General features: G+C 35.1%; 1 protein-coding gene across 1 annotated transcript in view; it reads right to left on the reverse strand.

Moving 5' to 3' along the window:
- Positions 1 to 14,161, reverse strand: part of LOC150081998 (lysosome membrane protein 2-like) — a 283,555-nt gene that overhangs the window by 110,280 nt on the left and 159,114 nt on the right. The window contains exons 6-7 of the mRNA XM_090379893.1: positions 13,998 to 14,047; positions 4,043 to 4,115 (exon numbers count right to left, since the gene is read on the reverse strand). Coding sequence (XP_090236019.1) covers positions 4,043 to 4,115; positions 13,998 to 14,047 — 123 coding nt within the window. The remainder of the gene's footprint in view (positions 1 to 4,042; positions 4,116 to 13,997; positions 14,048 to 14,161) is intronic.

Raw genomic sequence — 14,161 nt, forward strand, 5'->3', positions numbered from 1 at the left:
TTGAGCAGATGGGCTGAGAGGTGGCAAATGAAGTTTAACATTGACAAATGTAAAGTACTACATATGGGAAACAGTAACCCCAGATCAACGTATCAACTCTGTGGTACTACGCTGACAGTGTTGTTGTTGTTGTTTTGGTTTTTAGGAGCATTAGCAACTAAGGCCATATTGCTCCGGGAATATGCGGTGGTCATTCCCTGACCTTTCCGCATCCTCCGTATTTGGTGGTGACGGGCTCGAACCCCGGTCTAATCAAGAAGCGTGTGCTACGCACTGCTGCTCCTTCCCACCTGGCTACGGAGGCGCCTCCGCTGAGAGTGGTGGAGAATGAAAAGGACCTGGGGGTAATTGTGCAGGCAGATATGAAGTTCTCTGAGTAGTGCAGACAAGCTGCAAGAGTAGCTCATGGTGTCTTGTCAATGATATACAGGAATTTTTCTAGCAGGGATAGGGATGTGATTATTCCATTGTATAAGGCATTGGTCAGGCCACACCTTGAGTACTGTATACAGGTCTGGAGGCCTCATTTCAAGAAGGATGTAGAGCTGCTGGAACAAGTACAGAGAAGGGCAACAAGATTAGTGAATAGAACAAAGGGTTGCTCTTACGAAGAAAGGCTTAAGTTTTGCAAATTACAGAGTCTGGAGACTAGCAATCGGCGAGGTGATCTGATAGAGGTGTATAAGGCTTTGAATGGCTTGAGCATGCTCAATGCCGATGGGATTCTTTCTCTTGCTCAGAATAATCGTCTGAGAGGGCATAAATTCAAATTGAGGAAGGATGGATGTCGGATAGATGTGCGGAAATTTGCCTTTAGTCAGCGGGCAGTCAGTTTGTGGAATAGACTTCCATCACTTGGAGTTGATAGCCTAAACAAATTTAAGGCTCAGCTGGACAGGTATTTCGAACGAACGGAGGGGTGAAATGGGAGTAGTGGTTGTGTGTTTTTTTTTGTAAATTAAAAAATGAAAAGCATTACTAGTTTCTTTTCACTTTCCACAGTTAAGAAATTAAAAAGTGAAAATGTGAGTGAAGACTTAACTACAGAGACTGTGTCAAAGACTGTTTTGACACAGTCTCTGTAGTTAAGTCTTTAATCATTCTTCTGCTCGACTGTCTTCAGTCATACAGTATGACGGAAAACTATATAAAAACTCACTTAGTTTTTGTCACGTGATCGTGCAGCTGTTATGATGGATAGTAAAAGTGGTGTAACGAAAGTAATGAAAGAAAAATTCCCTTCTTCAATAGTGTGGCATTGCGCTAATCTTCAATTAGAACAATCAGTTGGTGATACTCTGAAATCCATTGCAGGTATCGATAGATTTAAAGAATTTATTGATAAACTTTATGCCGTGTATAATGTGTCACCAAAAGCCAGAGAACTGAAGGTGTGCACAACTTCCTTGGTATTGAACCATTAAAAATTGGCAGAATTTTAATCACATAATGGGTGGCACAGTTTCAGGTCTGTTTTGGCTGTTTGGAATAACTTGCTTTCCCTCTGTGTGCGAGATTACTTTTTTTTTTTTTGTTTTGCTGCTACACAGGAGTTGGTGAGTTGCTTTCCCCCCATGAGCAGGATTTTTTTATTTTTTGTTTGCTTTGGGACTAGTGCATAAGTGCAGGATTCTTATTTATTTTTTTTTTATTCTTATTTTTTTTTGGCACTCAGGAGTTGAACTGTTTACCCCCTGGGTGTGGGATTTTATTTAATTTTTATTTTTTTATAATTATTATTTTTTATTTAATTTTTATTTATTTATTTTTATTATTTTTTATTTTTTATTTATAAATAAATAAAATAAAAATAAGTCTGGGCAGCCTGGGAGCAGGATTCGCTGGCACCCACTGGCCTAGCACTTCTACCAGTAGGTGTGGGATTTTGGTGCAGTTTTCACAGTCAGTGTAATAGACCCTGGTCCAGCTCCACATGCCTACTGACAGGCACAAGGAGGCAGCTGCTCAGGTGTTGGCTGCGCCCTGGTGGCAAAGTGGCCTGTCACTAACATCAGAACATCACACTAATCATTACTAACCCACACATATTAATACTCTTACAGGCCAGTTTTGCAGAGGTTCTGCATCAATACAGTATCTTAAATCTTAAAATGAACTTAAATCTTAAATATAAAAAATTTAAACATGAACACAAATACATATATATATGTTTGGAATAACTTGAACATTAGTTAATCATTTTCGAGAAGCAAAGAATGACTCAACACAGGACTAAAAGAAAGATGCACATATGAAGAATTACAGAAGAAAATTAAGGCTACAAACTTTATATTAGACTTAGGTTTAATGTGTGATGCACTTCAAGAATTATCAGACTTGAGCTTGGACTTGCAGGAGCACGATATAGATCTGTACAGGGCGAATTAAAAAACAGAAATTGTTGTACAACTTTTTCACGAAAGATAAACAGTTCCAGGACAATATTACAGAAATGCTGCCAAAGCAGACAAAAATCTATGATTTCAAGGAGTTTCACTTCATGTGATAGATTACAGTAATTATTCTCCAATTAACCCAGAACCTTTCAACTGAACTTTGAAACAACCAGTAGAAAGCAGGCTACTTGATAATAAAAATGCAGATTTGGCAGCGGTGGCCCAAGTACTTGATAGGAACATTGACCTGAAGATATTAACTCTCAAGTGACATTTGGTGAGAATGAAGTTAGAAAATTGTCAATTAGGCTTCAGTTAAATGGAAGAGATACAATTTGTGCATTTCGGGAATACATAATCAAAAAGACCATTTCAGAAAAATTGAAGAGCATTTGGTGAATTCTCTCAGTACGATACCAATTTCATCAAGTGAATGTGAATGAGGATTTTCACAAATGAATCTGATCATCAGCCCAACCAGAGCTTCGTTGATGACAAAAACAATTTCTTAAAATTGTTTTTGAGAAAAAGATTTCTTAAAATCTTCCCAGTCCCATAGAGTGACTGGGAAGATAATGTCGATGATTTGTGTGAGGAAAAAGAACCAGAATTCAATAGCCATCACCTAATTAATTTAACAGCAAGGCCCCTCTGTAGCCAGGTGGGCAGGAGCAGCAATGCATAGCACACAATTAGATTGATTCTTGATTAGGTCAGGATTTGAGCCCGTGACCACCAAATACGGAGGATGTGGAAAGGTCAGGGAATGACCACCGCATATCCCTACAGCAATATGGCCTTAGTTGCTAATGCTCCTAAAAAACAAATATAACAAACAACAACAATTTAACAGCACCGCTGACACACTTCAATCCAGAAAAATATGCTGATTCGTGGCTGCTTCGAAAAAGTCATTTAGCAATAGACAGACAGTAAGAAAAGAAGTCGGCATGTTGTGTCAGATGAGAACTTCATAAAAATTTGGAATTCTCTATAAAAACTTTATTATGAAACCATGCACATTTTACTTATTTTTTTATAATAAATAATATATAATAAATTTATGCTTAAACTGTGTGCTAATATACTTAATTTGTTGTTCTTATTCCAAAAACCTTACTACTGAAGTAAGAATATCACGAAATAATTTTTAGTTTACTTTTCATAACCTTTTAATTTTCAATTTTTGCCTGATAGCAAAGAACGAGTACTGGCACCTATGTTTTTTGACAAAAAAAGCACTGCATAAGTACAATGCTATCCATATTATTCAGCAGCAGGACTTACTACGCTAAGAGATCACATTTGTATTACTATAAATTATACAACAAACTATACTACAGTAGGTCTTAAACTGGTACTACAGCTCCATGAAAATAGTTCCATTAAATGATCTCACTTAAAAATATCATGCATGGACTTAAAAATCATTTAAAAATATTATGCATATCACACACTCTTTTTAAATATATTTATATCTCACTCTTTTTAACTATATTTTTATCTCAGAAAAAAAAAATATAAAAAAGGGTTGCAGATTACTTTTTATACTATTATGTGTTTACTAAATCTACTAGAAAGGAGTTTAAAATTTTTATAATTATCCTAATGAAACTGCAATGATATTACAGATAAAAATAACCTACCTACAGAGGTCTACTTTGAAAATGTATAAACGGCTGTCCTTCTTTATAGATGATGGAGAAAACAATGATCCATCTGCAAAGAGGGAATATTTCTATTTAGCAGTCAAAAACACCCTAGATACAGTTTTTATATTATATTATATTGAACAATAGCCTGATCAAACAGTCAACAACATGATGTTGAAGGACTATGTTGTAAAACATTCACATTTAATCATCTAAACAGATGTAAATTATTGATTTTATATATATGAACGTACATGTATATGCTTCCAGTTAACATACAATTCTTAAGGTATGTGGGTATGTATATTTTTTTTATGATTCCTCACTTTATAACCAACTTTATTGAATAACTGACCAACTACCAGTCTTAACAGCATTAATAAAGATAAAAGATAAAAATAATAAATAATAAAGATAAAATATTACCTATTAAGAAGTGCACTTCTCAAAGTGTTTTTCAACTGACACAAATTTTGTTTTTCTTAGTCTTATGATGAACTCTAATCATATCCTTGAGATTTCAGTTGAAAATCACTGTGAGAAGTGCACTTCTTAATAGGTAATACAATATTTTATCTTTATTTTTTGTTTCCTTTCATTTCATGTATTTCATTTAGCTCAGCAGATATGGAAGCAAATTAAACAAAACAAGCTTTTCTGAATTTATTAATTAAATTTGATAGATTTAAATATATTAAATTATAATAATTTAATTGCAAAATTGTTTTAATAGACTTCACGCACCAGTTTGTGGCACATATTTACTCAGTGCAGATTGTTCTTAGTCTTAATTAATATATAATTTTATTGGGTTCATTTAATTATAAACTGTATTTTAATAAATACAAATTTTATAATATAAACATGATATAATAAATTAAAATTACTTTGATCTAATTAAAATTATGTAAATTAATTAAAATTTTATTAATTACATATTTGCATTTAATTAAATATTTATTTATGTTTAATTTGTGTATTTATTTAATTACTAAATAGCTACTGCACATTTAAATATCCCTCCCAACTAATTTGAGCCCCCTGGTTCGTACCACCAGAGTACAAGTGTTGAGAGCACTGCATCTTTTGAAACCTCTTCTTATATATTCCTTCTAGAGATTTTTTTTTTCCACAAATTAGTATCAGTGTATTGGCAAAACGATGAAAGCATAATCATCTCATAAATTGGTATTATATTTACTGATGGAAAAATAATGCAAAGAAGCAAAGCTTATTTGGCATCAACCAAAAATAAATAAATAAAAATAAAATTTTACCCACTTCATTTGCCCATTCTTTTTATTAATTTGTCTAACTCATCTTTAAATTACTCAGATTAGCTTTTTCCACAACACTAAGTGGAAGTTTATTTCAACAACCAATTACAGTACTCTATCTGGCTGAAGGCAAATTTCTGTACATTCTGCAACTATCCCCTATCAAATTAAATTTATGCTTGTATCATCTTAGAAAGGGTAAAGATGCTACAAGCATTCAGTAAAAAATATTGTACTAAAAATAATACTGATGTTGGACCCTATCAATATCAACAAGATACTGATGTAGGGTCCAACTAAGCCCTGTAACCACTCATAACATTAGTCATTAACAAAAAGCAGTTATAAATGGGTATTTATAACTGCTTTTTGTTTCCTACTACCTAACTGCAACTTTATACATAATAGTAACTTTTCCTTACTGCCCCATTGCTTCAATTTATACAACACTTATTTGTGTGCAACAGTATTAAACCTTTATTCAAGTATATGACGTAAAAGTTATATTTTGCAAGTAATTAACTACTGACTCCTTTCTTCCCTTTACCCTTGATGGTAGTGACCTCTTTCAGTAAATCCCACTACAGCACACTGTGATCACTGCCACCTAGTGGTTCCTTTATCTGCAGATTCTTGATGCATGAAGAATCACTACTGATAATCAGATCAAGAGTATTACTCCCTCTAGTTGCCTCCCGAACATGCTACTGTAGAAAACAATCATCCAATAAATCCACAAAAGCCTTGCTAGTGTGTGAGTGACAAACCCACAAATTCCAGTCAATCTCTGGGAAATTAAAATCCCCCATTATAAGACACTCTGATTTACTGGCCCACTCTATTTCTCTGCACAATTGCTCATTATACTCATCACATTCATTTGGCCTATAACACACACCAACTCTCATTTTTCCTTTCCCAGTGCTTATGTCACACCAAACAGACTCAACATTGCATTGCCCACCAACATCAATTAGATTTTATGTGTTTCTTAACTAACAGCATAACCCCTTCCTCCCTTTCTGTCCTGTCTATCCTTTCTGTACACATTGTACTCCCCAAATTCCAGTTCTACACTGCTTATGTCTGTGTGACACCATGTCTCTGATATCCCAACAATATCTGCCATTGATGTCTTGACTAGCACTTCAAGCTCATCGAATTTATTAACTATACTCCTAGCATTGGTGTGCATGCAAGTATACATGCACCTGTTTCTACTCTTAGTTATCCTAACACAGCCCATGTATTTACTTGTTCCACTATGACTCCCAGCAGTCCTGGAAATCCCTATTGCCTTGCTTTCCAGGCTGCTGCTCAATTGCATTTCAACAGAAGTAGTGTAAGAATCATTTTTACCTCTGCTAGCAGCTACTGTTAATCTATTAGTCCGTGTATCCCCCAAAGCTAGCAGTTTTCCAACCCATCTAACTCTGCCTCAATAGCATCAGCAAATATTCTTGCACCCTTTCTATTTAAGTGTATCCCATCCCTGTAGAAGCAGTCTCTCCTGTTAACAAGCACAGACCAGGCTGAGAAAAATTCTATCCCTTGAGCCTTGCACAATCTCTCCAGTGCCGAATTGATCGACAAGGCTCTCATCATATACTCTCTCCTATCGCGTCTGGGCAGAATTGCAGACACTTTCAAATCCAACCCTAACTCACGGCTTTTTTTCATCATTGACTTGTACTTGTTAAGTAATTCAGCCAGTTTTCTACTCTTAATATCATTAGTGCCAACAATATCACCTTTTGTGCCCTTAAAAGATGATATCTGCTCTATAATGTCATCAACCTTTGCCCCTGGCAGACATACCCTGGTCCTGTTCCATCTATCCTTTTTGCACAATATGTTCAATGTTTCCCTGACAATAGAGTCACCTACAACAATTAGTTCCTTTGGGACGAGTGCATTCTGCCTTGGGATTTGCAGCTGTGTTGCTTGAGTTAAAAATTCTGGCATCTCCTTCACACATGAAGAATCCTTTAGGAGAATTCTTCTTGTGTGAATATAGATGAAAAATACCTCTTCAATTCAACAGCAATCTGAGCAGGATCGGGACCAGTTACCATTGATATCAAGTGGACCAATGTGAATCATCTCCTTCCTTCTGGTGTTTACATAAGTAAAGACAGTTTTGCTATTTTGCTTTGAATCCTTGCCAAAAACTTCTCATAATCTGCCTTAGCTTACCTAACCTCCTTTGTAACTTGACTGCAGACAAGTTTATATCTACCGTAGGTTTCTGTATCACCTGATAATTTTATGCATCCTGTGCATTTTTCTTCTCTGCCAAAAGTCTTATTAGTTCATCTGACATCCAGTTATGCACCATAACTGATTAGTATTAGTAACGGCCACAAGGCTTATGCTGCACCTGAAATTAAGTTTCTGAAATTAATATATTTTTTTATAGACTGTACTTCGTGATTTGAAAGAAAAATGAAAGAAATAAAGAAATGTTACCTCAATAGGCAGCATTTCTTTAAGAACATACTGAATTATTTCAATTTTATTTGTTGGAGTCAGCAATTAGTATTCTACAAATACTATCCCCTGCCCCCATGCAGTTGTTGTATTTTTTTATAATAAAACACCGTTCACTTTTCAAACTATATATCATATATCTTGAAAAGTGAACGGTGTTTTTGTTTTGATTTATATATGAAAAGTTAACTGCTTTAGCAATCATTTTGAATGCATTTCTCAACTGTAGGTTTCTTGTTTCATTCTGCATTGCATGGCAAATTTTTGACCAACAACCACATTTGATCAATTATTATTCCTATATGTGAGATATTCCCTTGAATAAAATGATCAAGCTTTGAAAATTTTTCTGTTGAAAAATTATTATGTACTGTAGTGAAAATGAGAGGTCTGTAATTGGGAAATACATGCACACAACTATATTTTTATGTGATTATATTATACTGTTATTATTAGCCATACAGTGCAAGAAAGCCTGAGGCTTTTGCTGTACCAGCCAAAAAAAATTTCTGAATTACCCTGAGAGAGAGAGAGAGAGAGAGAGAGAGAGAGAGAGAGAGAGAGAGAGAGAGGGAGGGAGGGAGAGAGAGAGAGAGAGAGAGAGAGAGAGAGAGAGAGAGAGGGAGGGAGGGAGGGAGAGAGAGAGAGAGAGAGAGGGAGGGAGGGAGGGAGAGAGAGAGAGAGAGAGAGAGAGGGAGGGAGAGAGAGAGAGAGAGAGAGAGAGAGAGAGAGAGAGAAGTAGAAGAGAATCACCAAGAAAGAGAAGAATGATGATATCCAGCTCAGGACTGTGGGTGTTCCAAGCCAACTCACCAGTGTGAGCCCATGCGGTTAATTATATGATTATATTATTGATTATTATAATATGTGATTAACATTACAGGAGTAACTGAAGGGGGGAGGGGGCTGAAGCTACCAAACTAAGAGTAGACATAAGTTTGTTCTCCATATCTCCTAGGATAGGCTTATGGGGAACCAAGTGAGATCTAATACCTCAGAAAAGCAACAAAAACTAATAAAAAAGAATGAATAGCATTCGTTGGAGACTTAAATATCAGATTAAGTAATTAAAATTATATCTACATTGATATTTCATGAAAATAAAGAGAAAATGGCATATCTAACAATAATGGTAGACGACTTCTATAATTTTGTACAAGCTATGCCCACTTAATTACAAATACAGTATTTCATACATAAAGACAGTTCTAAATTTATGTGGAGGGGAGGGGAGCATAATATAGAAACAGAAAAGTGTAACAGATTGTATTATTATAGGAAAGGATATTATAAACAATTATTCAAAGATTACACAGAGGATCTGACCATCACCCATACTGAGGTGATGGTCAGATCCTACAAATTAAAAGTGATAATTAAAGCCAAAAATTAAAAAGTATAAAAATATGTCAAAATCAACAAAAATCAAAATGCTCCAATTTGCAACAACTATAAATATTCTAGATGAAAAAAATATAAAATAAAGTATCTAGAAATCTATTCATTTAAATTTTAGAAAAATATGTCATCAAGGATAATCACTTAAGGAGAATACAAGTGTGTATAAAAAAAAGGCAAATATGCAGAAGGATTGAAGGAAGCACTGGAAAAGGATTTAAAATTAAACTTGGAATGAGACAGACCTACACCTTACTGCTACATCTTTTTATAATTTTCATGGACCATTTAATAAAAGAATATAAGTTGCTTAAAAGTTCAGTATGAAACTGTACTGCTAGCAGTTGCTTGGTGGATATCCAAGACCTGCTAAATAAATTAGATAATGATTGCAAAGAATTTGGCATAAAAATTAGCTACATAACAGCAAATTTTATGGGAATACACTAAATAATCAAAAGTTAGTATTAGTATTAATAGCACCAAATGACTCAAGGAAGCAAGCCTATACAGCGTTGACAAAAAAAAAAAAAAAAAAAACCCTATGACCTCATTTGTTTATCTCTAATAATATGTCTAATGCTTCCTTAAATTTATTCAAACTATTCACTTCTACATAAAGTATATTCATACAATTCATACAATACTGGATGGTAATTTGTTCCAACAACCAATTGCACTCTGGCTGAAAGCTAATATTTGCACATCTGTTCTGCAGCCATCCTTTTTAAATTTAATTTTATGTTCCCTTATGCATGTGGTGTCTAAGAAAGAGTAAAGATACCAAACAACATTTAATTTACTCAATCCAGAATCCAGTTCAAGTCTTAAACATTTCAATCGGGTCTCTTTGCACGTGTCTAGTTTTCAAGTGCTGCAATTTGCAGAAATGAAGTCTTTTATGTGGGAATACCCTTTTGTGTCCCTGACTAATCTTGTTGCTCTTTTCTGTGCCAGTTACAACAGTTCCATATCCTCCTTAAATGAGGCTTTAGACTTATATGCAGTACTCAAGATGTGGCTTAACCATTGCTTTATACAATGGGATAATTGCCACTATGTTCCAGCTGGCAAAGTTCCTGTATGTCACTGACAGAATCCCACAAGCTCTTCTAGCAGCCTGTCTACACTGCTCAAGAAACTTCAGGTTGGACTGTACAATTACCCCTATGTCTTTGTTCTTCGCTACCTTGAATGTGGTACCACCTAATTGGTATGTTATTCTGGGATTACTGCTGACCATATGCAGCATTCAAGTTGAAATATGTTAATTTTGCATATCTAGGAACACCCAGAAATAAACAGCTGAATAAGTAAAGCAGGAAATGGAAGAAGATAGCCAAGCAAATTCATTTGGAGTAAAAATTAGCCAAAAGATAAAATTACCTGTTTATAACATTGATTTTAAATATATTTTAACCTGTGGAGCTAGGAGCTAGGTGAGAAATAAAGAAATTATTCAAAAATTGGAATCTTCAGAAACTAGGGTTTTAAAAAAAATAAAACTAAATTGCTAAATAGAAGATGACAAGATAATATTACAAATGGGGTACTAAGTAAAAGTCATTTGGCAATAAATATTCAATCAAAGTTATGCAAAGCAAACTTAAGCTGGTATAGGCAGTTAGAAGCAGTGTTCTCCCTAAGAAAATTTTGCCAGATGGGTGGCATTATGAAATAGCCGGGTGAGGAAGTGTAATACTTCACAATATCATAAAGTTTTCTGTTATTTATAAATGTGACTTAAGAGATCCAGAGCAAAAATTAATTGCATAATTTAACATTATATGCTCCTGTTGCACTGACCTCGATCGCATAGTATGTTCGAACTAATACTGATCGAGATCAGTGAGCAGTACCGTATGGTACCGCAAGAATAGCTTAAATTTTAGCTGGCCAGTCAGTTAAATTCACTGGTGGTGCACCCATTTGATAAGTCCTGGGGAGAACACTGTAGAATGAGAGAAGTGCACATGCACACTAAGAGGAAAAGGGAGCATTAGAAGAAACTAGGGTTACTCTGGATAAGGCTAATTACAGCTCTAACAATAAATAGGATAGAATGAGGAACTATATTTCCTCATAGTGAATCAAAGGCTGGCAGTTTAGGTTGAATTGTGCCATCATAGTACTATGATAATGACCTGTAACCATTGATGCATAGGTCACTTTGATGGTGATGACTACATTACATTTTAACTATATAATATCGGTGTAAATACACCATAGTTAACCCATAGATTTGAGCTACGATTGTAGCGTAGAAGGCATCGTTTTAATTGTATTTCATAATGTGGTTGCCTTCACAACAAGATAGCTACTATTGAATTACTTCAAATAAATAACGCTTCTCTAGTAGAGAAGGCTACTGTTATTTATTTTCAGCGGTACCACCACCCAGACGATCGTTTCGAAGCTTTTTGGCTTCATCATCAGTGGGCGGGCAGGTACCCAGGTAATACAACAAGCCATCTCAGTTGCGAAGTTATATCCACATTATGAGAGATGCCAGAAGGGTGTGGTGGTAATGTATTTGGAAAATTAAATGCACTAGGCATAATCCTTATGGGTTTTGATAATTAACTATATAATATTGGTGTAAATACACCATAGTTAACCCATAGATTTGAGCTACGATTGTAGCGTAGAAGGCATCATTTTAATTTTATCTCATAATGTGGTTGCCTTCACAACAAGATAGCTACTATGGTACCGCTGAAAATAAATAACAGTAGCCTTCTCTACTAGAGAAGCGTTATTTATTTGAAGTAATTCAATAGTAGCTATCTTGTTGTAATATCTCTGTAATATATTACAGAGATATTACAACAAGATAACTGTAATATCTCATGCAGTTAATGTACTAAAAATTGATATAACATACAGTTTGAATGACAGTAGCTGTTAATCATGATTATAATAAATGAATAGGTTGAACTTTTGCATTTCTCCAGAACATCTAATATTATCACAACGTGAGTCTAACTTACACCGAGGAATAAACAACTTCAAGAAACTGAGGAAAATTTTTCCACTGGATCTAAAGGTATACAGTTTTCATTTTAAATATAAATACAGCAGAAATGATAAATAAATGAAGTAATAATGTTTTATATATAGCAAAAAAGACAATACACAGGGGTGGTCAATTACTACGAAAAGATGTCATAGTAATAGTAACAGCCATATAGTGCAAGGAAACCAGACACTTTTGCTGCACTGGATTAAAAAAAAAAAAAAGCGTAAATAAGATCATACAAATTATGTGCTTCCCTCCTTAAATAAATAACTGTCCAGTTGACCTTTGAATTTATTCAAATTGTCAGCCTCAACTACTTGCAAAGGAAACCTGTTCCAGCAATCAGACCCAATGGTTAAAAGAACACTTCTTATAATCTAGTCTATTCCCCTGTAATTCCAATTTATGACTCCATTCTGGAATTCTCTATAACAGTGAAAATTCCTTCTTCAGTCATTTTACTAACCCCTATCAGAGCCTTGTAAACCTCAATCAGGTCACCTCTGAGGTGCCTGATTGCTAAGCTCTGTAGACCACATAATTGGGGTTTTTCTTCATATGGTAGCAATTTTGCTGATCTCACCACGGGAACTGCCCATCTTTGGACCCTTTTAAGAAACTCAATATCTTTTTTCGGATAAGGTCACCAAACTTGAACACAGTGTTCCAAATGTGGTTTTACAATTGCCTTGAAAAGTAGGACTGTGACCTCCAGATCTCAACAGAATAATGTTTGATAAATCATCGATAGGACACCATGGGCTTTCCTAGCTGCCTGTTTACGCTGCTCAAAAAACTTTATATCTGCCGATATCATAATTCCCAGATCTCTTTCTTCTTCTACTACTCTACCATTCTTTACATCATCTGCAAATTTTGATGTCACGCCTCCTATCTCACTGTCAATGTTGTTTATGAAAATGAGAAACAACAGTGGTCCAAGAATAGATCCTTGGGGAATCCCACTTCTGACTTTACACCAATCTGAAGAATATCTATAATTCTTCAGATTGGTCATTAATTACAACCCTCTGCTTTCTGCTCTTCAGCCACCCAGCAATCCATCTTAGAATTTTTCCAGTAATCCCAATGTGTTCCAGCTTATATAGTAAACTCTCACGAGGGATTGAGTCAAATGCCTTGCTGAAGCCAACCGGGCTAGACGGGTGGGTAAAGTCCTTGCCTTGCAACCCAAAGGTTGCAGGTTCGAATCCCGCCTCGGGTTTGGATCAGAGTACTGCAAAAACCTTGGGAGGTGCATTATGGCCACAGAAGCCAATGCGCCAACAACTAACTAAAACAAACAAACAACAACAGCCTTGCTGAAATCCAAATAAACTATGCTGAAATTGTTTGCTACATCCAGCTCATGAGTAACTGTTCAAAATAGCCTACTAAGTTAGTCACACATGATTTTCCCTTAACAAAACCATGTTGTGTGTGTGTTATTCAGAATGCCATATTTATCTAAATATCCCTGGATAGGGGCTCACATCTGTTGAGTGAGGGCTTGGCACACCCAGGGTCCTGAGCTGGATATCATCATTCATATCCTTCTTGGTGATTCCTTTCTACTTTTGACTCTCTCTCTCTCTCTCAGGGTAACTCAGGAATTTTTTTTGGCTGGTGCAGCATAAGCCTCAAGCTTCCTTGCATCATATGGCTAATAATAATAGTAATAATAATAAAATAATAATAACCAATGAGTAAATTAATTAAACAAATTAATCACTCATTTAACAGATAACATAAATAAACAACATACCTGTTCCATTGATCATATTACAATAATCATCATTCCACCAATGCAAAGAGCTAGAACAATAAATCAAAGGTTAAAAATAATTTTTAAGTTTTGTAAAATTCAAATTGTAAATTAGGCCTTTCGGCTTAGGAAAAGAAAGCCAACATGAAAACTATAGCAACCTA

This window comes from Mastigoproctus giganteus, chromosome 8, assembly GCF_048544385.1.
Source record: "Mastigoproctus giganteus isolate SK-2022 chromosome 8, ASM4854438v1, whole genome shotgun sequence".
Taxonomy (NCBI): Eukaryota; Metazoa; Arthropoda; class Arachnida; order Uropygi; family Thelyphonidae; genus Mastigoproctus; species Mastigoproctus giganteus.